The sequence below is a fragment of the Schistocerca americana genome, chromosome 4 (assembly GCF_021461395.2).
Source record: "Schistocerca americana isolate TAMUIC-IGC-003095 chromosome 4, iqSchAmer2.1, whole genome shotgun sequence".
Lineage (NCBI taxonomy): Eukaryota > Metazoa > Arthropoda > Insecta > Orthoptera > Acrididae > Schistocerca > Schistocerca americana.
This window is the reverse complement of record NC_060122.1, coordinates 667,337,374-667,364,568: the sequence shown is the minus strand read 5'-3', so window position 1 is coordinate 667,364,568 and position 27,195 is coordinate 667,337,374. Positions and strand designations below refer to the sequence as shown.

General features: G+C 42.0%; 1 protein-coding gene across 3 annotated transcripts in view; it reads right to left on the bottom strand.

The window, feature by feature from the left end:
• The window catches only part of LOC124612937 (synaptonemal complex protein 1-like), a 500,344-nt gene that overhangs the window by 105,131 nt on the left and 368,018 nt on the right, over positions 1-27,195 (bottom strand). For 2 of the 3 annotated variants that reach the window (XM_047141437.1, XM_047141438.1), the window contains 3 exons: positions 4,982-5,041; positions 1,314-1,412; positions 1,122-1,232 (listed from right to left, as the gene is read on the bottom strand). In XM_047141437.1, the coding sequence (XP_046997393.1) occupies positions 1,122-1,232; positions 1,314-1,412; positions 4,982-5,041 (270 nt within the window). Of the gene's footprint in view, positions 1-1,121; positions 1,233-1,313; positions 1,413-4,981; positions 5,042-14,816; positions 14,958-27,195 lie in introns of all 3 variants that reach the window. The other variant, XM_047141436.1, reaches the window with a different exon arrangement.

Sequence of the window (27,195 nt, the reverse complement as noted above, 5' to 3'; positions counted from 1 at the left end):
AATAACTATCCCAAGTGACTGTGTAGTGGCATAAAGTTTCCTCCAGTGACTACAGAATGATTAGAGAACTTACAAACAAGTGAACAGAGGTTTTCTCTAAAAGTTTTGGTTACATCAGGAGGTGAGTCTGGTGGTCAACAGAAGTGTCCTACTATAATTTTATGCCCATCTTTGACACTGAATCATGCCCAAATGATCTCACATGCAGCTGCAATTTCTATCTCAGTGGATTTGAGTTCCTTGTCTATTGCAACAATTACACTACCTCCATTTCCCACTTCCATATCCTTTGAGTAAATGATTAAATTTTCCCCAAAGATCTCACTACTGCCAACTTCAGATTTCAACCAGCTTTATTTGCATAGAATTATGTGGGCTTCAGTGCTTTTTAGGAGCACTTCAAGCTCTGGCACTTTGCTGCAAATGCTTCAGTAGTTACTCGTTATGATTTTAATACTCCCACTTTTGGAAGGAATTTCTTTGAAACTTACACTGATACTTCTGATTTTCCTAAGCTACCATTACCTGTACTGGATGGAGAGCCACTCAAACCAGAAAACTTGTGTGTGTACCCCACACACAGTCAGCCTCTGCATAACCATCTCTACATCTACATCATCGGCAAGATACTGCCTGCATACACACAGCAAGATTTTCTACTGTTTGTCTTCATACTTGCCGAACTCTACTTTGGCCAACAAGGTTGCTGTATCTCTCCCTAATCGAGAACATTTGCAGCATGATGGTAAGGATTTTGATGACCTAATGCACCAATTGCAAAGAATTTGGCACAATATCCCTCAGGAGGACATCCAACATTTCTGTCAATCAATGCCAAGCCAAATAACATGAGGACCATGAGGACCAGAGGTTGAGCAACAGGTTACTGACCTGCTCAATTTGTGAAGCTCTTTCTCTTGAATAATCATGCAATTTTTCTGAAATTGTAATCATTTGTTTGTGCCTACATTTACATCACATCTACTGATTTCCATCCCATTCAGATAATTCCTCTTAGAATGTATATTTTAGATAAGACATAACATATAATTTTTTTAGTTAATGTTGGATAAAACTTTAAGTAAATTAAGCAAATATTCTAAGGCAGACACTTCACTTACCTCTGAATCTTTTCTCTGTAATTGGTTCTGAAGTTTGTTAATCTCTGCATTTAAATTCTTAATCTCAGCTGCCAACACTATATTGTTCTGGTCTGATATTTCCTTCAGTTGCTGTAATGAACAATTAATTAAATATTATCAATGAACATTTCTCTAACTCAGAAAAAATGCATAGAGAGAATCAGTGCTTACCGACATAAGACTAACTTCATACTGAAACTTTCTGTTATTTTCTTCAATCTTTTCGTATTTCTCTTCAGTTTCATCAAGCGAGTTTTGTATTTCAGAGACCTAGAGCAATAAGTACCAGATTTAAAAATGTTTCACATACTCTCATAGTTACTACGGAGGAACAGGAAAACTGTTAAACTATGGAATGAATGACAAAAAGTATGTGCTTATTAAATAGAGGGACATCAGACTATGAGCCAAGAATAAATTAATCATGCTGACAGCAGTACTGGTTTAATTGTAATTTCATACTTCACATATTCGTACTAACTCTTCAGCTTTGGTAAGAGATATGAAATGCTGCTAAAAGACTGCTATTTGGTGCATAGAAACAGGTCACTTTTAAGCATAAATAAACAATATAATACATACTAACAAATAGACACTCACATACTACCATCTGTACCGCAATGACAGTGACTGTTGATAGGTGATTGCTCATGCAGATCCTACATAATGATACCAACCAAACTCAGAACAATTAACTATCTCTGCTGCCCATCAGCATCAGAGAAGACAATGTCAGATACTTATTTCTTTTATCTGCCTGAGCAAATGTTTATGCAACAAAGATCCTATCATTTACATTGAGTTCCCTTACAGTGCCCTTGCACACCCACCTTGCCCTCCATATACCACATCACTTCTTTCAACCTCCATAACATCCACTGTTTCTGAACACCATATCTAGACTCCCAGTACTATTGTTAACTAGTACCAAAATCAAACTGACTCTTGCAGAAGCCTTATTCTTGTCAACATGCTTCAGCTTCAGAACCCACCCAGGTACAAGAATGATAGACCAGTAAATGACCTAACTTCATTTACCTGTTTCTTTCAATGGACGTGTTTATATGCAGTCCACCCTATTGCCTTCAGACAGTTAAAGATACATGCATAATCTTATCCAAAAACAGTTCTAACCTGTTCTAACCTCCCTCCAACCATGATGCTATGTCCCTTTCCACCCACCCACTCCTTGCAACCTTCTAGGAATTTCTCCCCTCCAATCTGATTTCAAATTCCTTACCCGAATTCCTTCATAGTGAGTTCAACATCATGGCCTTGAAATGAACATGTATTCATCATATTAAAACTATACTGATGTTATTCTTCTTCCTGCAGCAAAGGTTTCACCACCATTGCCATGACCATATGAATACAAGTACACACCAACCACTCTCAATTTCTCAGATGGCTATTCAAAAATCTTTATTCATATGCACCAACCACTGACAGTTCTTCCATTAAGAGTTGCCATCCATTCCTCATCCCTCCCCCTTAGCGTTGGTACCAGTGAGGCTTCGTCTGCAGTGCAATGCAGAACCAAGCAAAACATACCAACAATATTGGGAATACCACTAGATACAGACAATATCCAACCAGCTAGTCCAGAAACAGGTTTTCCATCCTGTCTCTTCCTGTGAAACCTACAAATGTCAGTCATAACTGTGGACAAGTAACTGACTAATACTTCTTTCACCACCCAGGCACTGTAAAACACAACCGAGTACAATGGAAGGGCTTCATCTACCTCACACTATTCCCTAAAACAAAATATGCCCCCCCCCCCCCCCTCCATCAAAGTTCTATCCACACCACCCAAAGTAATATAATGTCACCCAACTAACCAACAAGATATCCTTCTCCATCTGTGTTGCAATCAGGCTCCCACAGCACACTAATCATTTCTATTTGAATGATCTTTGAAACCCACCCTCTACCTCCTACTGCTAACTAATCCCAAGAATCTCTTAGCCTATAGAATTTTGTATGCTAGTTATGTAATAAATACTTTGTAGCATTCTACACTTTGAAGGCAACAAAAGTTTTGTCTACACCCATGACCGGTTACTCACAAAATGCAGTTACTGTAAATTTCAACATACAGTTGGTGAAAATGCTCCACATCAAAAATAAAATGATTTCAACTGGTGATTTAGTACAATATGGATCCCCCAATCCTTCCCTGTAACCCAAGGCCCAAGACTTCTACAGTCTAGCATATCAAGTTTCCTTGTCGAAATCTTGTGCACTCTCTTTCTCATACTTGAACATTCTTGTTGCTATCTCTTTCCTGAACAGTTTGGTATTGCATTCTCCACACGCCACAGATGCAGGGAAAGTGCTCTGTAGTTGGCATGAACTATTGCCCATAAACAGTCAGTGTAACCACAGGAACTGGCGTGTGTGTGTGTGTGTGTGTGTGTGTGTGTGTGTGTGTTAAGGTATCTGTGTGGTTGTGTAGGTACATGTCTCCTCTTAAAGCAGAAGAAGACTGGTAGATGATTTTATGTAACACAGATCAATCAGCTATACGTGAGTGGTTGCCTTTCCCAATCTTTGTATACCTTTTTTTACATTTATGATGTGCAACAATTCACATGACATATTTTACAACCAAATAATAATGAAATGGCAGTTTGAAGGTGTCGAGATCGAAAGTAATAAAATATATTATTAAATGCCTTAATTACAGAAAACAGCATGAAAATCACAAACAGAACAGCAACACTAAAGATGCTTTCAATGTACTACTAATGAACAAGTCACTTAGTATAGAACAGAAGAAAATAATTTGTCAAGAAATTAATCCAGATTATGTTTGTATATAGATACGAAAGTTCTTAGAAATGATTTAAATGCAGCTTTGCAGAAAACTCATAAAAACCTGATGAACAGGAAGAAAAATCAATGAAGATAAATTGAAAGAGATTAATGAGAAAAGAAACTTCACAGCAACAATCTAACACAGAAAAACAAAACATTATGAATATTTATGCAGATGAGTAAGTTTCAAAAAGTATTGGAAGGAAATACTTATGGGAAAGAATAACAAGGGAAAGTCAAGAAAGAAAATAGTCAAAGATATATTGGAAGTAACAAACTGTCAACATTTTCAAGAAATGAAGAGGGCAGCACAAAATAGTGGATAGTGTTTGCAGTGACATGGCATAGTCTTATAAGGCAACGTAGGTATTATTTTTCAAAGAAAACTGTTACCTATATTCGTAGCAACTGAGACTTCATTACAATAAACTAGTACTTGTCAAGCTGCTTTACAATGAACATTGTTACTTGCCATGCAGCTAACAGGAATTTTCAGTATCTGAATTTAGGTAATCACATTATTTGTAGAAGAAATACCTAACGAGGCATGTTTTCAATGTTCTTTTGAATCAGTTATAATTCCCAATTTCTTGTTTATGTTAGGTGGGAGACTGCTGAATAACTTTGAACCAAAGTATCAGTACATAACTTCACTCCAGCCACGACAGAAGGAGGTAGTCTATATGGAAAAATCATTTTTGTGTCTTTTAGTGTGTATGGGAACTGAAAAAAGTGAAAAGTAAACACAAGATACAAACTAGCCCCTTGTATAACAATCAGTGACAACCTCATAAAAATACTGAAAGACATTGTGAAGAACTACAGTTAATGCAGAAAAAGAAGAAAAGTACTGAAACCAGGATGGTATTTCTTTCTAAAAAAATTATTTGTTAGTAAAAGGGACAAATTTCCACTGAACGAGAAATCTGTAACTTTCAACCTTACACATGTTTACAGTTAACAGCTATAAGAACTGAGAAAAATTAAACATGATATTACACTATTAAAAACACATATACCTTTCTTTCTAGTTTTTCTATGGTTTGTTCTAGTTTCTTATTTTCCTGCTTCAACTCCTCCTGAAAAAAATGATGTGCCATTAACATCAGATATGGAATTTATTGACACTAAAAAAAAATTTCTTCTGTGTAGTACATACTGTTGGAAAATGATGTCACATTTGTAGTCCCTCCTCTTACAGCTACCATAAAGAATTGTTTCCTTCAAAATTAAAAACAACATTGTCTGCATGTTGTCAAACAATGCAGAGACTGTGGGGGATATGACAGACTCAAATCAATAAGAATCTAGAGTGAAAACTGTAACATTACAAAGAGAGCAATTGTTATGAGATTGGATCCCTCTCATTCTGGGGTCTGACTAATCAGCCCTGTGTTCTAGCCTTCCCCATCCTGTCCAAAAACTAGCAAAGCTTTTTTTGTATATTTGTATATTGGTAGTATTTAGAATTTCAACTCCTGAAGGCATATACTGCCAGTCATTTTGTCCCTTTGCAAATTTTATAGCTTTCTCAAACAAATTTTTTTTGGCAGAATCCATAGTGATCACACATATCAGTGACAAAGTCATTACATACTGAGCATGAGATGAGATTTAACAAAGATGAATAAAAAAACAACAGTCTTGGAAAAGAATCTTCATAGTGTTCACTTTATATGATTTATGGAAATAACAGTAAGCCTAAATCAAAACGGCTGGATGGGAATTTCAATCCTGTCACAGGAAAATAAAGGCACAGTGCCTTAACCACATCATCAACTTACTTTGTGAAACAAATAGGGTCAACAGACAAACAATTTTAAGAATATTGTTGGATCTTACATTTAATGGTTTTCTTTAGTACAGTAAAATCTAGATTTATATGGATAAAAGTTATTTAGTTAAAAGTATACACTAATAAAACACATAACTTCTATCAACAATGATCTGTATTTGTTTCCAAGAGTAGCCACATTGACTCAGAATTTTAGTACAGCATGTAATACTTCTAGAACTGTTTAATTACTGTGTCTGATAATTTTGTGTGATAATTTTGTCTGTGTTCTTCCTGTTTCAGCAAATGGTAAATGAACACTTGTATTATATCGTAAATATTACTGGTATCCTTTATTCACTTTAATGTGCAGCAAAACAGTATCAAGTTAACAGGTGTCAAAGTTACTAAGCAGAAAAGATTCATTATTTCAGTCTCTTGCACACAGAGTTAATTATACAGGGTGATTCAAAAAGAATACCACAACTTTAGGAATTTAAAACTCTGCAACGACAAAAGGCAGAGTTAAGCACTATCTCTCGGCGAATTAAGGGAGCTATAAAGTTTCATTTAGTTGTACATTTGTTCGCTTGAGGTGCTGTTGACTAGGCATCAGCGTCAGTTGATGCTAAGATGGCAACCGCTCAACAGAAAGCTTTTTGTGTTATTGAGTACGGCAGAAGTGAATCGACGACAGTTGTTCAGCGTGCATTTCGAACGAAGTATGGTGTTAAACCTCCTGATAGGTGGTGTATTAAACGTTGGTATAAACAGTTTACAGAGAATGGGTGTTTGTGCAAAGGGAAAAGTTCTGGACGGCCGAGAACAAGTGATGAAAATGTAGCACGCATCCAGCAAGCATTTGTTCGCAGCCCAGGAAAATCGACTCGCAGAGCTAGCAGAGAGCTGCAAATTCCACAATCAGCTGTCCTACGAAAAAGGTTAGTTATGAAACCTTATCGTCTGAAATTGGTTCAAGCACTGTCTGCAGCTGATAAGATTAAAAGAATCGATTTCTGTGATTTTATCCTTGCTCAAATGGAAACAGATGAATCTTTCGTTTCAAAGATTGTGTTTAGTGATGAAGCAACTTTCCACACTAACGGGAAAGTCAACCGTCACAATGTCTGTATATGGGGCACTGAGAATCCGCGGGAAACAACTCAGTATGAACGTGACTCGCCTAAGGCGAACGTTTTCTGTGCCATTTCAGCCAATAAAGTTTTTGGTCCCTTTTTCTTCGAAGGTGCTACTGTAACTGGACTACAGTATCTGGAGATGTTAGAGAATTGGCTGTTCCCTCAGCTCGAACAAGAAGCACAACAATTCATATTTCAGCAGGATGGAGCGCCACCACATTGGCACTTATCTGACCGTAACTACCTGAACGTCAACTACCCGAGGCGATGGATCGGCCGCCAGGCAGCCCATGACAGAGCACTTCATCACTGGCCTCCAAGAAGCCCTGATCTTACCCCCTGCGATTTTTTCTTATGGGGTATGTTAAGGATATGGTGTTTCGGCCACCTCTCCCAGCCACCATTGATGATTTGAAACGAGAAATAACAGCAGCTAATCCAAACTGTTACTCCTGATATGCTACAGAGAGTGTGGAACGAGTTGGAGTATCGGGTTGATATTGCTCGAGTGTCTGGAGGGGGCCATATTGAACATCTCTGATCTTGTTTTTGAGTGAAAAAAAACTTTTTAAATACTCTTTGTAATGATGTATAACAGAAGGTTATATTATGTTTCTTTCATTAAATACACATTTTTAAAGTTGTGGTATTCATTTTGAATCACCCTGTACATCATCATAAAAATATAACAGAATATTTAGAATGAGACTATATTCAATATATTATAGATTATTATACCTAGAGTCAGCTACACACAATGAAAAAAATATCACCAAAAATTAACAAACAAGTTCAAGACTCAAAACAGTAAAAAAACTATATATTTCAATGTGTGAAATGAGAAACTACACAATATCCTATTGAAAGCTACTACAAATCTCAGATATATCAATACAAAATATGATCACTGATGAAGAGGAGGGGAGAAAAATAATAGTAAATTATTAATAGAACAACTAAAATAGACAATTATCTGTGTCAGTCATTTTAGAAGAAGAAGAAGAAGAAGAAAAGGAAAAGAGCCCTCAAAATTAAACTTTATCAAAATTAAATAATTTCGTGGCAGATATATTTTATTATTATCGATCCATTTAATAACACAATACTTCCTTTACTAAAATGTACAAAAGGGTGTGATTTTCCAAAGTAAAATTTCATCAGTTCCATCCAACCACAACCTACTCCAGTCCAGTCCCAAATGTAACCTACCCCATCAAAGGCAGGGCTACCTGTGAAACCAGTCATGAGATCTCCAAACTAAGCTGCAACCACTGCGCTGCACTATAAGTGGGCATGACAATCCACAAGCTGTCTGTCCACATGAATGGCCATTCACAAACTGTGGCCAAGAAACAACTTGACCAACTTGTTGCTGGGCATTCATTTCATGACTTTTCCCACATATTTGGGTGTATTTTTGTGAAATTTTTTGGACATAATTCAATGTTATTTACAATTTTTTTTAGTTATTTTTCCCACCGCCATGGATACTTAATCCTTCCATCTGCATCAATACAGAAAAGTTTCCTTATCCCTAGCCAGAACCCAGTCCCACATACTGGTCCTGCATTTTTACTTGACTCATGGAAGCCCCCCAAATGGCCTTACCACCAAATTATCCATCTCCGGCTGCCAAACTTCCTTCTACAATGACCTCCATCTGTTCAGATTTCACCAGTCCTTAGCCCTCACCAGCATAGTCCTGCAAAACCTTACCAATCAGGCCCAAACCTCTTTGCAATACCTCCTCTCCATCCATGAAATTCTCCTACCATGCAATCCCAAATTCCTGGGTCCCATCACACACACTGAAACTCTTGCCTTCCAGGAACTAGAGCAACATGCATAACACCACCTCAAACAACTCTGCACCCTGGTCACTTCCTAATCCCGCCTTGGGCTACCAATACCTCTGCAACAACCTCCAAACTTCCCCCACATCCTCTCTTATAGCTGACGAACAATGTCTCCTTCCTAGTCACCATGTGTAAATATATATCCTCACTCACAATTCCTTCTCCTTTGAAGGTATTACCTACAAACAAACCAGAGGTACAGCTATGGGCACTTGCATGGCACTATCCTATGCCAACCTATTCATGGCCCATCTAGAGGAATCCTTCCTAAACACCCAGAATCCCAAATCTTTCACCTAGTTCAGATTTACTGATGAAATCTTTAAGATCTGGATCGAGGGTGAGGACACCCTATCACATTCCTCCAGAACCTCAACAGATTCTCCCCATTCACTTCACCTGGTCCTACTCAACCCAATAAGTCACCTTCCCCAATGTTGACCTCCACCTCAAAGGTGGCTCCTACCACCAGCAATAGCTCCACATTGACAGTTGCTACCCATCCCATACCAAGAAGTCCCTACTATACAACTTAGCCACCCACTGCCATCACATCCGTAGTGATGAGCATTTGCTCTAGAAGTATACCAAGGCTCTCACTGAGCCCTTAACAGACCATATTTATCCTCCCAGCCTTGTACAGAAATGTATCTCCCATGCCTTATGTTTCCAGTCACCCACGACCTCCCAAAGTCACACTGTCTGGCCACAGAGGAGCATTCACCTCATGACTCAGTAACACCCAGGACTGGAGCAACTGAATTACATTCTCTGTGAAGGTTTCAACTACCTCTCGTCATTCCCTGAAATTAGAAATATCCTCTCCACTACCCCTTCCGCCATCCACTGAACCTACACAATATCCCCGTTCATCCTACTTAGTCCCTGCTCGCAGCCCCTTGCCTCACAGCTCATATCCCTGTAATAGACCTAGATGCAAGACCTGTCCAAACATCCTCCTACCACCACCTACTCCAGTCTGGTGACAAGCATCACCTATCACCAAAGGCAGGGCTACCTGTGAAACTAATCATTTCATCTACAACTTAAGTTGCAACCACCATGCTGCATTCTTTGTGGCCATGACAACCAACAAGCTGTCAGCAGAGAAACAGCTGGACCACCCTGTCACTGATCACACCGCCCACCATGACATTCTTCATTTCAATGACTATTTCACAGCCTGTGCCATCTGGATTTTTCTCACCAGCACCAGCTTTTCTCAATTGTGGAGGTGGGATCTCTCCCCCTGCAATATATCCTACATTCCCACAACCCCCTTGGCCTCAACATTCATTAGTCATTGTCCTTACCCATCAGTCCCTTCCCTGTTCCCACTCCAGCACCACACAGCCCTCTATTCCACCAAAGCACTCAGTCAATATACTTCTCTCCTTTTCCACTAACCCTCCTCTCTCCCCAGTCCACTGCTTAACCTTTCAACTGCACCTAGCTGCCCTGCCCTCTCCACCTCATCCCCACATGCTCCCACTAGCAGCATTCCACTGTTCCCCATCCCTATCCTTCTCTCCCTCCCCCTCCTCCCCACAGCCTCCTCCTTACCCCCACCTGGTTGTCTCTCCAATCACGCACTATTGCTCATAGTCTGGCTCCAGTTGCCAGAAACTGTGGTCATGTGTGTGTTGCTGCACTTGTGTGATAGCATGTGTGTGTGTGTGTGTGTGTGTGTGTGTGTGTGTGTGTGTGTGTGTGTCATCTTTTTTCGACAAAGGCCTTGTTGGCCAAAAGCTCATTTTGTGACAATCTTTTTGTTATGCCTATCTGCAGCTCAGTGTCTCTGCTATAGGGTGAATATCTGCTATAAGGTGAGTAGCAACTAACATTTTCATAACATTGTTACAGCCCATCCTTGACTTTCCATTGTCTGATTTTTCATCAGCTTTTGTGTGAATAGTTGAACAATGATTTTATATTAGTAGGTTCATTGGTAATAAAAGCATAAATACAAACTAATTATTGCTACTGTTAGTATGAGAGAAAGTACTGGATAGAAAACCACATTCACTGTAAAAATGAAACAATTAAAATAATTAAGAGAAGCACACCTGGAAGGAGCTGTCATAAATATTTACAAATAAAATGAAGGTTTCATAGTCTCCTGGACTACATCTTTCTGGATACAGAATATATTCTGGACAGGTACTATGCAAATAAGTTATGGATGATGGCCTAATGCTGTGAACATCCATATTTACTGCAATCAGATTTTAAATTTCTTTATACTGTGATGCCACAGCAGATGGGTATGACACAGGCTCATAGATTTTATCTTGCATTGTGAGCAGAAACATTGGCAGCCTACAAAATAAGGATAATATTGTGGAGGCATTCTTATAATATTTCATTATATACAGCTGTGCATTGCTCTGTTGGAATAGCACTCCTGGAAGACCTGCAATGCAAGGCATCTAGTATGACTGCAGAGTGTGCAACACCTGATACTGATTTGTCATAGTCAGTAATATTATTACTAGAAGAGTAGGAGTGACAATGAGCCTTATGTAATGGAAATCCAGACCTGGAATAAAATAAGTGGGGTATGTGCAGTCAAATAGTCTATGCATTAGCTTAAACTTTGAATTAATAAAATACACAGAAATACAAGATAAAAGTTAAATGATTAATTTAATAACAAAGGTTCTGTTCTAATGCCTGTAATTGATTTAGATGACAGAATTATGTTGAATAAAGTTTATTCAAGAAAGGACATCTCAAATAAATGGGAAATGGTCCTACAATATTCAGTTAAAATGAACAGAAAATACCCTTACCAAATGCAGTAAAGTTACAATATGTGGGATATGAGATTGGTAGCAAAATTCCCAAACTAAATAGTCATCAAAGACTAATGAAAACTAAGTCCATTTCATGATCACGATACACAAAAGATTCAACAGCTAAAAATAGTTCAGCATTCAGCAAGATGAATCGAAAATTATCACATGCAGTGCAAACAATAGTAGTTCATACTCTGTCTATTCTCAGTTCCATAAATCAAGAGGCAAAAGTGAGAATCCTACTATGGGGCACATTCAGTCCTCTCAAAATATAAAGTCCCTTCAAAAGTTCAGAGTATTATAGCGGCTGTTCACCACCCAGAAAAGATCACCTATATGACTCAATCACCCATGCCAGTCTAGAAGGGTCTGCTTTCTTCCAGAACTCGACACCACATGTCTAGAATTGCTCCCTTTAGCTCTTCACTCAAGAAGTTCCAGTCTCCATTTGACTCCCATAGTCCCACTACTATCTGCTTTACCATTGGCTGAAAGCCATTCCCACCAAAAATACATCGTCCTTAAGCTCTATAGACATGATTTGATTCAGGTTGACCACTTACCAGACTAAACTAATATATTAAAACAACATTTAAAAAAAGAAATGTCTTAAACATTTGGTTACACACAGATCATTTACAATAAATAGAAGTAATAATTCACACTCAGATCATTTACAATAATCATAAGTAACAGACGGTTCAAAAAATAAATGAGCCAGTATTCTTGCACAAATGCACTCACATTAAATAACTACAGATTATTACTAAATATTATTTAAACAGTTATTTAATGCCTTCTTCACAGAAGTATCTTTCGATTCCCTTTTCAATCATGGTGTCCGCTAATACATGTGGTTGACCACTTTTAAACTAGCACAGCTTTTTAATAGCACTTGCGATCACCACTTAAATAATGTTACTGGCAAAATAGTTAACTGTTCATTAAATAAAAACACAAGTATGACAATATGTGAGGCATTCATACTCTATTCATTAGCTGTGCAAATGTGGAGAATACAATGTTGGGGCAAACATTTGGGTAATAAAAAAGATATAGGAGACATGATAAATCAATAAATAAAGTAGATATAGATATGTATCTTTCAATGATGATAGCTACAATGCAATGCTATTATCTGTGATGTCATTTGTTGAAATTACATGAAGCATTTAAAAGTTGTTAATTCAGAGGCTCATTGTGTAAATGTTTATTCACTGTGGAATATTAAATTCTATAGTTTTAAAGATACTGAAATATTGTTGTGAGATTTGATGTGCATTTTTATGAGAATGTAAATGTTTTCATATTTGCATTAATATTTAAAGTGAGTTACTGTCAAATCTTAAAGAGCTGTAACTTAGCCATATTTAAGATTGTGTGAATCTCTGCCATTTCTTGGAAAAGCTGTCCAAATTCCAGGTTTAGGGATTTTTCCTATTTCTAGCCTTGTCCCTGCAACTGCATTTACTCATACCAGTCACCTTGCCAGAAGCAATCAGCTGATGCAGCATGCTCTGAGCCTTTGGGCCCATCAGCATTCAGCCGTAGATGAAATACACTTTATCTCATATCAGTTCCAGGCAGCTGATTAGCACGCATCTTTGCTGTACTCCATACATTATTACAACTATTGAGCAAATTTTACATATAATGTACAGTCTCAGTGAGGAGTTTTATGAGGGCTATAAACCTTGTGAGATCATGTTTTGATTTTGAAAGTAGGACACTAAGTGAGGCAGCACAGCAGTTAAGACACTGAGCACACATTCCAGAGTAGTAGGTTTCAAATTATTGTCCAACCATTCAAAGCTGAATGTCAGGACAATTACTTTCAAAAGGGCATAGATGCTTTCCATGCATCCTTGTCCAAACAAGAATGTCTTTCATCTGTAATGGCAGTCACATCAACAGGACATTAAATCCTAAACTTCTAGAAGCAATACAAGATACTAGGTCTAGCACATTGTGCTGAGCTGTTATCAGCCCTTACATCACTTCTCAATGTAGCCTCTGTTATATAATGGTCTCCCAAGCCTGCACTACAATATTGTGGTTGAGTGTTGTTGCAAAGAAAATAAAGATGATTTCAGAAGACAGGAGACCTCCGGATGTGCACAAACACAACTACAGCAAGTGTCCAGATACAAAATGTATTCACATTAAAGAGACCTGTCACAACTGAATGTATTATTTCATACCATTAATTCAAATGATGCCATACTGTATATCTCACAGTGATCATCTCATGATAGGGTGTCAAACTTCTGGTATGTTAGTCAGGGTGACCATTGAGCAATTTCCACAGGTATTTCCTAACAGTACTAGTGGCACAAAATGACTGGGTTCTCAGTAGTGGGCACTGTGTATACTGCAGATATATTTTATGTCTCACATAGCAGGGTTTCTAGTAGCACTACGTCTACAGTATAGTGTGTACATGTATGCACTCAGATGTCACAAAATGTTTCCACATTCTACCATACTTCCTAGTTTCTCATCAGCAGAGTGCATATAGGAGCACCAGAAATACTATTTGCAGCAACCTTCATAGTACCCAGCATCTAATGGCTTAGTTACACAAAAACAATTACATGAAAAGGATAGATTGCTACTCACAATGAAAGGATTGCCATACATTTAAGCTTTAAGCCAAAAGGCCTTCTTCTGAAGTATAAAACACACACATTCACACATGCATGGCCACTTTCTGTGGCTGCTGTGTCCAAACACATGGCCAGTGACAGTGGACACGTGTGAGTTGTGTGTATTTTTTCTACTTTGGAAGAAGGCATTTTGGCCAAAAGCTTAAATATATAGCAGACTTTTTGTTGCACCTACTTGTGACTCAACATTTCCTCTATATGGCAAGTAGCAACCTAATTCTCTCCATAATATTTTTGTTATCCTGTCCTGGACTTCCCACTGTTTAATCACATAAAATGTAGTTAGAAATAGCATCAGGTACCAACAAAAAATGTAAATTTTCATGCCCAGAAAAATCATGTTCCAACTCAATGTAGAGTCAACCCAACAGCTTTCTGTTCAAGGCACAAACATTCTTTACTAAAATAATCATTACCTGTGACTTTTAATCACTTGCTTGTGTCAATGTCTTATGTCCCATACATAAAGTTAGAACTGATTTTGATCATTACTTCTGAGCATGTGGTTTTGTTTTCACAACAGAGTACATTTAGGCTGTGATAGTGATTACCTTCACACATTCAATTGAACTTAATTCTAATTATCACTCCATGCAAAATATTTCACTGGATATGAGATACCTTTGTCATACTGAGTTCAACAAAGAACTCAGATAAAAAAAATCCCAGAAGACACAATTCCTGTTGTAGTGTGTCATTTTGATAGTGGAGGCTGAGATTTGATTCCTTCAGATTCTTCACTGTATTTGCTTTTATCACCACCTCAAAATGAACATTGGTAGTTTAAAAGAATTTCTATTAACAAGCAAGGTATGCCCAGAAAGAAAGTACCATTTCATTCTACCATGACCCAGACAGTGTCTCTGATCTGCACATTCGCCCTCTTCTTTCTGGTTCACTGTCTTTCCACAAATGCCATTATGGCCACACTGCACTGTGTTTACATTAGTTAGTGGTTGATCAAAATGTTTAAGAGAATCTCTGAGCCCACCAACTGTGAAGTGCATTCTGCTATATGCTTTTTGATTGCAAAGAATGTTACACCAACTTAAATACATCATCAACCTATACAGATCTACGGTGAAAATGTAGTGACTAATGGGATGATGAGAAAGTAGGTGAGACAATTCAATGATGGATAAACCAATTTATGTGGTGAAGCATGGAGTGGGTGGTCTTCTGTTGTCAATGACGGACTGGTTGAGAAAGTGAATGAGAAAATTTATGACAACTGACAGTTCACAATAAGGATATTTCCTGCTGGGTTTCCACAAATTTCAAAAACTGTTTTGTATGAGATTGTCACAAATTGCTAAAATTTTTGCAAACTATGTTCCTGTTGGGTTCTGAAAATGCTTATGTATGTCCACAAAATAGATGACACGGCAATGCTTTGACATTTCTTAACAAATACAGTAATGAGGGAGCTGAATTCTTAAACAGAGTTGTGACCAGTGAAGAAACTTGGGATTTCATGTCACTCCAGAGTCAAAGCAATAGTGATTGAGTAGGGGCACGCATGACCTCCAAAAAACAAAAAAATCAAAACAATGTTGTCAGCACAAATAACTGTGTGCTCAAATAATTGTGTACACTGTGCTCTGGGACAGACATGGCATTCTATTTGTTAAGTTCCTTCCCAGAGGGGAACCATCAATGTGGCATGATATTGTGAAACACTGAGAGAACTTTGACATGCAATTCAAAACAAAAGGCACAGAATGCTCAGTCAAGGCACAGAGTTGTTTCATGACAAAATACATCCCCATTCTGATGGTGTCACTCAAAACCCTATTCAACAATTTGATTGTGAGTAGTTAGATCAGTCATCGTACAGCCTTGATCTCACACCTTAATGGTACTTACTTCCCAGACATGCCCTGTATTTTGAAAACACAACCAACATGAAACAGTTCTCACAAATTCATATTGATATATACATTGATCAATGAACAGTCACACATAAATACTGGGGATCAATCCATGCACAGAGTGCGAGAAAAATGACAATACATACAGAGAAATGTTTTCTATTCATAACAGAATAGTAAGATAGTGTCCGTAAAAATATATATATATATATCTAAAAACAAAGATGATGTGACTTACCAAATGAAAGTGCTGGCAGGTCGACAGACACACAAACAAACAGAAACATACACACAAAATTCAAGCTTTCGCAACAAACTGTTGCCTCATCAGGAAAGAGGGAAGGAGAGGGGAAGACGAAAGGAAGTGGGTTTTAAAGGAGAGGGTAAGGAGTCATTCCAATCCCGGGAGCGGAAAGACTTACCTTAGGGGGAAAAAAGGACAGGTATACACTCGCACACACGCACATATCCATCCACACATACAGACACAAGCAGACATATTTAAAGACAAAGAGTTTGGGCAGAGATGTCAGTCGAGGCAGAAGTGTAGAGGCAAAGAAGTTGTTGAAAGACAGGTGAGGTATGAGTGGCGGCAACTTGAAATTAGCGGAGATTGAGGCCTGGCGGATGACGAGAAGAGAGGATATACTGAAGGGCAAGTTCCCATCTCCGGAGTTCGGATAGGTTGGTGTTGGTGGGAAGTATCCAGATAACCCGGACGGTGTAACACTGTGCCAAGATGTGCTGGCCGTGCACCAAGGCATGTTTAGCCACAGGGTGATCCTCATTACCAACAAACACTGTCTGCCTGTGTCCATTCATGCGAATGGACAGTTTGTTGCTGGTCATTCCCACATAGAATGCGTCACAGTGTAGGCAGGTCAGTTGGTAGATCACGTGGGTGCTTTCACACGTGGCTCTGCCTTTGATCGTGTACACCTTCCGGGTTACAGGACTGGAGTAGGTGGTGGTGGGAGGGTGCATGGGACAGGTTTTACACCGGGGGCGGTTACAAGGGTAGGAGCCAGAGGGTAGGGAAGGTGGTTTGGGGATTTCATAGGGATGAACTAAGAGGTTACGAAGGTTAGGTGGACGGCGGAAAGACACTCTTGGTGGAGTGGGGAGGATTTCATGAAGGATGGATCTCATTTCTGGGCAGGATTTTAGGAAGTCGTATCCCTGCTGGAGAGCCACATTCAAAATCTGATCCAGTCCCGGAAAGTATCCTGTCACAAGTGGGGCACTTTTGTGGTTCTTCTGTGGGAGGTTCTGGGTTTGAGAGGATGAGGAAGTTGCTCTGGTTATTTGCTTCTGTACCAGGTCGGGAGGGTAGTTGCGGGATGCGAAAGCTGTTGTCAGGTTGTTGGTGTAATGCTTCAGGGATTCCGGACTGGAGCAGATTCGTTTGCCACGAAGACCTAGGCTGTAGGGAAGGGACCGTTTGATGTGGAATGGGTGGCAGCTGTCGTAATGGAGGTACTGTTGCTTGTTGGTGGGTTTGATGTGGACGGACGTGTGAAGCTGGCCATTGGACAGGTGGAGGTCAACATCAAGGAAAGTGGCATGGGATTTGGAGTAGGACCAGGTGAATCTGATGGAACCAAAGGAGTTGAGGTTGGAGAGGAAATTCTGGAGTTCTTCTTCACTGTGAGTCCAGATCATGAAGATGTCATCAATAAATCTGTACCAAACTTTGGGTTGGCAGGCCTGGGTAACCAAGAAGGCTTCCTCTAAGCGACCCATGAATAGGTTGGCGTACGAAGGGGCCATCCTGGTACCCATGGCTGTTCCCTTTAATTGCTGGTATGTCTGGCCTTCAAAAGTGAAGAAGTTGTGGGTCAGGATGAAGCTGGCTAAGGTAATGAGGAAAGAGGTTTTGGGTAGGGTGGCAGGTGATCGGCGTGAAAGGAAGTGCTCCATTGCAGCGAGGCCCTGGACGTGCGGGATATTTGTGTATAAGGAAGTGGCATCAATGGTTACAAGGATGGTTTCTGGGGGTAACGGATTGGGTAAGGATTCCAGGCGTTCGAGAAAGTGGTTGGTGTCTTTGATGAAGGATGGGAGACTGCACGTAATGGGTTGAAGGTGTTGATCTACGTAGGCAGAGATACGTTCTGTGGGGGCTTGGTAACCAGCTACAATGGGACGGCCAGGATGATTGGGTTTGTGAATTTTAGGAAGAAGGTAGAAGGTAGGGGTGCGGGGTGTCGGTGGGGTCAGGAGGTTGATGGAGTCAGGTGAAAGGTTTTGTAGGGGGCCTAAGGTTCTGAGGATTCCCTGAAGCTCCGCCTGGACATCAGGAATGGGATTACCTTGGCAAACTTTGTATGTGGTGTTGTCTGAAAGCTGACGCAGTCCCTCAGCCACATACTCCCGACGATCAAGTACCACGGTCGTGGAACCCTTGTCCGCCGGAAGAATGATGATGGACCGGTCAGCCTTCAGATCACGGATAGCCTGGGCTTCAGCAGTGGTGATGTTGGGAGTAGGATTAAGGTTTTTTAAGAAGGATTGGGAGGCAAGGCTGGAAGTCAGAAATTCCTGGAAGGTTTGGAGAGGGTGATTTTGAGGAAGAGGAGGTGGGTCCCGCTGTGACGGAGGACGGAACTGTTCCAGGCAGGGTTCAATTTGGATAGTGTCTTGGGGAGTTGGATCATTAAGGGTAGGATTAGGATCATTTTTCTTCGTGGCAAAGTGATACTTCCAGCAGAGAGTACGAGTGTAGGACAGTAAATCTTTGACGAGGGCTGTTTGGTTGAATCTGGGAGTGGGGCTGAAGGTGAGGCCTTTGGATAGGACAGAGGTTTCAGATTGGGAGAGAGGTTTGGAGGAAAGGTTAACTACTGAATTAGGGTGTTGTGGTGCCAGATTGTGTTGCTTGGAATTTTGAGGTTTTGGAGGGAGTGGAGCTGGAAGTGGGAGACTGAGTAGATGGGAGAGACTGGGTTTGTGTGCAATGAGAGGTGGTTGAGGTTTGCTGGAAAGGTTGTGAAGGGTGAGTGAGTTGCCTTTCCGGAGGTGGGAAACCAGGAGATTGGATAGTTTTTTGAGGTGAATGGTGGCATGCTGCTCTAATTTGCGGTTGGCCTGTAGGAGGATGCTCTGAATAGCCGGTGTGGATGTGGGAGAGGAAAGATTGAGGACTTTTATTAAGGATAGGAGTTGACGGGTGTGTTCATTGGCTGAGTTGATGTGTAGGTGAAGGATTAGGTGGGTGAGGGCAGTGGATTGTTCAGTTTGGAACTGGTATAGGGACTGATGGAAAGAAGGGTTGCAGCCAGAGATGGGAACTTTAAGTGTGAGGCCTTTGGGGGTTATGCCAAATGTCAGACAAGCCTGAGAAAATAAAATATGCGAGCGTAATCTGGCTAGGGTGAAGGCATGTTTGCGGAGGGAATGTAAATAAAACTTAATGGGGTCGTTGTGGGGGCGTTGTGAGGGTGACATGGTATTAGAAGGTGGAAAGTGTAAGATGAGGTTGAAATGAAAATGAAGGATAAAAATATATGGGGAGAGATAAGGGTGAACTAGAAAATAACTGGAGATCTGGTATGAAAAAATGCGAAAAAGTGTTGGTTAAGTTGATCCTGTGGTGAACTTGGGTTGGTAGACAGCGATGTGCATGAAGGTTAGGTGGTTGTGTTGCCGCTAAAACACGTTAAAGGACGGAGAAATTCGGGAAAATTTCGAAAAAAACGTGTAAATGTATTAAAAGGCGTGGTGTTGTGGTGAAAGATTACGAAAATGGGGCTAACAATTGTAAATAATGACGTTAAAACCTGTGGAGAGCGGCTAAAAATGATCAGTGATGTACGAAAAACAGAAGTGGAAATAAAGTAAAAGTTATTAGAACTAGCCGAAATGGTTATTTAATACGTGAAGGCAGCCGTTATTGAACTAGAAACGGTTAGCGGTATTGTTGAAAGCGCAAAATAAAAATTTTTTGGTTATGGTTTGGAAGTGGGTTACGTATTATAGAGTATATATAGGCGGGATCATTTTTAGCCGCTCTCCACAGGTTTTAACGTCATTATTTACAATTGTTAGCCCCATTTTCGTAATCTTTCACCACAACACCACGCCTTTTAATACATTTACACGTTTTTTTCGAAATTTTCCCGAATTTCTCCGTCCTTTAACGTGTTTTAGCGGCAACACAACCACCTAACCTTCATGCACATCGCTGTCTACCAACCCAAGTTCACCACAGGATCAACTTAACCAACACTTTTTCGCATTTTTTCATACCAGATCTCCAGTTATTTTCTAGTTCACCCTTATCTCTCCCCATATATTTTTATCCTTCATTTTCATTTCAACCTCATCTTACACTTTCCACCTTCTAATACCATGTCACCCTCACAACGCCCCCACAACGACCCCATTAAGTTTTATTTACATTCCCTCCGCAAACATGCCTTCACCCTAGCCAGATTACGCTCGCATATTTTATTTTCTCAGGCTTGTCTGACATTTGGCATAACCCCCAAAGGCCTCACACTTAAAGTTCCCATCTCTGGCTGCAACCCTTCTTTCCATCAGTCCCTATACCAGTTCCAAACTGAACAATCCACTGCCCTCACCCACCTAATCCTTCACCTACACATCAACTCAGCCAATGAACACACCCGTCAACTCCTATCCTTAATAAAAGTCCTCAATCTTTCCTCTCCCACATCCACACCGGCTATTCAGAGCATCCTCCTACAGGCCAACCGCAAATTAGAGCAGCATGCCACCATTCACCTCAAAAAACTATCCAATCTCCTGGTTTCCCACCTCCGGAAAGGCAACTCACTCACCCTTCACAACCTTTCCAGCAAACCTCAACCACCTCTCATTGCACACAAACCCAGTCTCTCCCATCTACTCAGTCTCCCACTTCCAGCTCCACTCCCTCCAAAACCTCAAAATTCCAAGCAACACAATCTGGCACCACAACACCCTAATTCAGTAGTTAACCTTTCCTCCAAACCTCTCTCCCAATCTGAAACCTCTGTCCTATCCAAAGGCCTCACCTTCAGCCCCACTCCCAGATTCAACCAAACAGCCCTCGTCAAAGATTTACTGTCCTACACTCGTACTCTCTGCTGGAAGTATCACTTTGCCACGAAGAAAAATGATCCTAATCCTACCCTTAATGATCCAACTCCCCAAGACACTATCCAAATTGAACCCTGCCTGGAACAGTTCCGTCCTCCGTCACAGCGGGACCCACCTCCTCTTCCTCAAAATCACCCTCTCCAAACCTTCCAGGAATTTCTGACTTCCAGCCTTGCCTCCCAATCCTTCTTAAAAAACCTTAATCCTACTCCCAACATCACCACTGCTGAAGCCCAGGCTATCCGTGATCTGAAGGCTGACCGGTCCATCATCATTCTTCCGGCGGACAAGGGTTCCACGACCGTGGTACTTGATCGTCGGGAGTATGTGGCTGAGGGACTGCGTCAGCTTTCAGACAACACCACATACAAAGTTTGCCAAGGTAATCCCATTCCTGATGTCCAGGCGGAGCTTCAGGGAATCCTCAGAACCTTAGGCCCCCTACAAAACCTTTCACCTGACTCCATCAACCTCCTGACCCCACCGACACCCCGCACCCCTACCTTCTACCTTCTTCCTAAAATTCACAAACCCAATCATCCTGGCCGTCCCATTGTAGCTGGTTACCAAGCCCCCACAGAACGTATCTCTGCCTACGTAGATCAACACCTTCAACCCATTACGTGCAGTCTCCCATCCTTCATCAAAGACACCAACCACTTTCTCGAACGCCTGGAATCCTTACCCAATCCGTTACCCCCAGAAACCATCCTTGTAACCATTGATGCCACTTCCTTATACACAAATATCCCGCACGTCCAGGGCCTCGCTGCAATGGAGCACTTCCTTTCACGCCGATCACCTGCCACCCTACCCAAAACCTCTTTCCTCATTACCTTAGCCAGCTTCATCCTGACCCACAACTTCTTCACTTTTGAAGGCCAGACATACCAGCAATTAAAGGGAACAGCCATGGGTACCAGGATGGCCCCTTCGTACGCCAACCTATTCATGGGTCGCTTAGAGGAAGCCTTCTTGGTTACCCAGGCCTGCCAACCCAAAGTTTGGTACAGATTTATTGATGACATCTTCATGATCTGGACTCACAGTGAAGAAGAACTCCAGAATTTCCTCTCCAACCTCAACTCCTTTGGTTCCATCAGATTCACCTGGTCCTACTCCAAATCCCATGCCACTTTCCTTGATGTTGACCTCCACCTGTCCAATGGCCAGCTTCACACGTCCGTCCACATCAAACCCACCAACAAGCAACAGTACCTCCATTACGACAGCTGCCACCCATTCCACATCAAACGGTCCCTTCCCTACAGCCTAGGTCTTCGTGGCAAACGAATCTGCTCCAGTCCGGAATCCCTGAAGCATTACACCAACAACCTGACAACAGCTTTCGCATCCCGCAACTACCCTCCCGACCTGGTACAGAAGCAAATAACCAGAGCAACTTCCTCATCCTCTCAAACCCAGAACCTCCCACAGAAGAACCACAAAAGTGCCCCACTTGTGACAGGATACTTTCCGGGACTGGATCAGATTTTGAATGTGGCTCTCCAGCAGGGATACGACTTCCTAAAATCCTGCCCAGAAATGAGATCCATCCTTCATGAAATCCCCCCCACTCCACCAAGAGTGTCTTTCCGCCGTCCACCTAACCTTCGTAACCTCTTAGTTCATCCCTATGAAATCCCCAAACCACCTTCCCTACCCTCTGGCTCCTACCCTTGTAACCGCCCCCGGTGTAAAACCTGTCCCATGCACCCTCCCACCACCACCTACTCCAGTCCTGTAACCCGGAAGGTGTACACGATCAAAGGCAGAGCCACGTGTGAAAGCACCCACGTGATCTACCAACTGACCTGCCTACACTGTGACGCATTCTATGTGGGAATGACCAGCAACAAACTGTCCATTCGCATGAATGGACACAGGCAGACAGTGTTTGTTGGTAATGAGGATCACCCTGTGGCTAAACATGCCTTGGTGCACGGCCAGCACATCTTGGCACAGTGTTACACCGTCCGGGTTATCTGGATACTTCCCACCAACACCAACCTATCCGAACTCCGGAGATGGGAACTTGCCCTTCAGTATATCCTCTCTTCTCGTCATCCGCCAGGCCTCAATCTCCGCTAATTTCAAGTTGCCGCCACTCATACCTCACCTGTCTTTCAACAACTTCTTTGCCTCTACACTTCTGCCTCGACTGACATCTCTGCCCAAACTCTTTGTCTTTAAATATGTCTGCTTGTGTCTGTATGTGTGGATGGATATGTGCGTGTGTGCGAGTGTATACCTGTCCTTTTTTCCCCCTAAGGTAAGTCTTTCCGCTCCCGGGATTGGAATGACTCCTTACCCTCTCCTTTAAAACCCACTTCCTTTCGTCTTCCCCTCTCCTTCCCTCTTTCCTGATGAGGCAACAGTTTGTTGCGAAAGCTTGAATTTTGTGTGTATGTTTGTGTTTGTTTGTGTGTCTGTCGACCTGCCAGCACTTTCATTTGGTAAGTCACATCATCTTTGTTTTTAGATATATATTTCCTACGTGGAATGTTTCCCTCTATTATAAATATATATATATATATATATATATATATATATATATATATATATATATATATATATATATATATATAAAAAATAGAGGGAAACATTCCACGTGGGAAAAATATATCTAAAAAGAAAGATGATGAAACTTACCAAACAAAAGCGCTGGCAGGTCGATAGACACACAAACAAACACAAACACACACACAAAATTCTAGCTTTCGCAACCAATGGTTGCCTCGTCAGGAAAGAGGGAAGGAGAAGGAAAGACAAAAGGATATGGGTTTTAAGGGAGAGGGTAAGGAGTCATTCCAATCCCGGGAGCGGAAAGACTTACCTTAGGGGGAAAAAAGGACAGGTATACACTCGCACACACACACATATCCCTTTTCACAAACAAACACAAACACACACACAAAATTCTAGCTTTCGCAACCAATGGTTGCCTCGTCAGGAAAGAGGGAAGGAGAAGGAAAGACAAAAGGATATGGGTTTTAAGGGAGAGGGTAAGGAGTCATTCCAATCCCGGGAGCAGAAAGACTTACCTTAGGGGGAAAAAAGGACAGGTATACACTCGCACACACACACATATCCATCCACACATACACAGACACAAGCAGACATTTGTAAAGGCAAAGAGTTTGGGCATTTTTTGGGCAGAGATGTCAGTCGGGGCGGATGTACAGAGGCAAAGATGAAGTTGAAAGACAGGTGAGGTATGAGCGGCGGCAAATTGAAATTAGAAATTAGCGGAGATTGAGGCCTGGCGGATAGCGAGAAGAAAGGATATGCTGAAGGGCAAGTTCCCATCTCCGGAGTTCTGACAGGTTGGTGTTAGTGGGAAGTATCCAGATAACCCGGACGGTGTAACACTGTGCCAAGATGTGCTGGCCGTGCACCAAGGCATGTTTAGCCACAGGGTGATCCTCATTACCAACAAACACTGTCTGCCTGTGTCCATTCATGCGAATGGACAGTTTGTTGCTGGTCATTCCCACATAGAACGCTTCACAGTGTAGGCAGGTCAGTTGGTAAATCACGTGGGTGCTTTCACACGTGGCTCTGCCTTTGATCGTGTACACCTTCCGGGTTACAGGACTGGAATAGGTGGTGGTGGGAGGGTGCATGGGACAGGTTTTACACCGGGGGCGGTTACAGGGGTAGGAGCCAGAGGGTAGGGAAGGTGGTTTGGGGATTTCATAGGGATGAACTAAGAGGTTGCGAAGGTTAGGTGGACGGCGGAAAGACACTCTTGGTGGAGTGGGGAGGATTTCATGAAGGATGGATCTCATTTCAGGGCAGGATTTGAGGAAGTCGTATCCCTGCTGGAGAGCCACATTCAGAATCTGATCCAGTCCCGGAAAGTATCCTGTCACAAGTGGGGCACTTTTGGGGTTCTTCTGTGGAAGGTTCCGGGTTTGAGGAGATGAGGATGTGGCTCTGGTTATTTGCTTCTGTACCAGGTCGGGAGGGTAGTTACGGGATGCAAAAGCTGTTTTCAGGTTGTTGGTGTAATGGTTCAAGGATTCCGGACTGGAGCAGATTCGTTTGCCACGAAGACCTAGGCTGTAGGGAAGGGACCGTTTGATGTGGAATGGGTGGCAGCTGTCATAATGGAGGTACTGTTGCTTGTTGGTGGGTTTAATGTGGACGGACGTGTGAAGCTGGCCATTGGACAGGTGGAGGTCAACGTCAAGGAAAGTGGCATGGGATTTTGAGTAGGACCAGGTGAATCTGATGGAACCAAAGGAGTTAAGGTTGGAGAGGAAATTCTGGAGTTCTTCTTCACTGTGAGTCCAGATCACGAAAATGTCATCAATAAATCTGTACCAAACTTCGGGTTGGCAGGCCTGGGTAACCAGGAAGGCTTCCTCTAAGCGACCCATGAATAGGTTGGCATACGAGGGGGCCATCCTGGTACCCATGGCTGTTCCCTTTAATTGTTGGTATGTCTGGCCTTCAAAAGTGAAGAAGTTGTGGGTCAGGATGAAGCTGGCTAAGGTAATGAGGAAAGAGGTTTTAGGTAGGGCGGCAGGTGATCGGCGTGAAAGGAAGTGCTCCATCGCAGCGAGGCCCTGGACATGCGGAATATTTGTGTATAAGGAAGTGGCATCAATGGTTACAAGGATGGTTTCCGGGGGTAACAGACTGGGTGGGGATTCCAGGCGTTTGAGAAAGTGGTTGGTGTCTTTGATGAAGGATGGGAGACTGCATGTAATGGGTTGAAGGTGTTGATCTACGTAGGCAGAGATGCGTTCGGTGGGGGCTTGGTAACCAGCTACAATGGGACGGCCGGGATGATTGGGTTTGTGAATTTTGGGAAGAAGGTAGAAGGTAGGGGTGCGGGGTGTTGGTGGGGTCAGGAGGTTGATGGAGTCGGGTGAAAGGTTTTGTAGGGGGCCTAAGGTTCTGAGGATTCCTTGAAGCTCTGCCTGGACATCAGGAATGGGATTGCCTTGGCAAACTTTGTAAGTAGTGTTGTCTGAAACCTGACGCAGTCCCTCAGCCACATACTCCCGACGATCAAGTACCACAGTTGTGGAACCCTTGTCCGCCGGAAGAATGACGATGGATCGGTCAGCCTTCAGATCACGGATAGCCTGGGCTTCAGCAGTGGTGATGTTGGGAGTAGGATTAAGGTTTTTTAAAAACGATTGAGAGGCAAGGCTGGAAGTCAGAAATTCCTGGAAGGTTAGGAGAGGGTGATTTTGAGGAAGAGGAGGTGGGTCCCGCTGTGACGGAGGACGGAACTGTTCCAGGCATGGTTCAATTTGGATAGTGTCTTGGGGAGTTGGATCCTTAGGAGTAGGATTAGGATCATTTTTCTTCGTGGCAAAGTGATATTTCCAGCAGAGAGTACTGGTGTAGGACAGTAAATCTTTGACGAGGGCTGTTTGGTTAAATCTGGGAGTGGGGCTGAAGGTGAGGCCTTTGGATAGGACAGAGGTTTCGGATTGGGAGAGAGGTTTGGAGGAAAGGTTAACTACTGAATTGGGGTGTTGTGGTTCCAGATTGCGTTGATTGGAATTTTGAGGTTTTGGAGGGAGTGGAGCTGGAAGTGGGAGATTGAGTAGATGGGAGAGACTGGGTTTGTGTGCAATGAGAGGAGGTTGAGGTTTGCTGGAAAGGTTGTGAAGGGTGAGTGAGTTGCCTTTCCGGAGGTGGGAAACCAGGAGATTGGATAGTTTTTTAAGGTGGAGGGTGGCACGCTGCTCTAATTTGCGGTTGGCCTGTAGGAGGATGCTCTGAACAACAGGTGTGGATGTGGGAGAGGAAAGATTGAGGATTTTTATAAAGGATAGGAGTTGATGGGCGTGTTGATTGGCTGAGTGGATGTGTAGGTGAAGGATTAGGTGGGTGAGGGCAATGGATTGTTTGGTTTGGAACTGGTATAGGGACTGATGGAAAGAAGGGTTGCAGCCAGAGATGGGAACTTTAAGTGTGAGGCCTTTGGGGGTGATGCCAAATGTCAGACAAGCCTGAGAAAATAAAATATGGGAGTGTAATCTGGCTAGGGCGAAGGCATG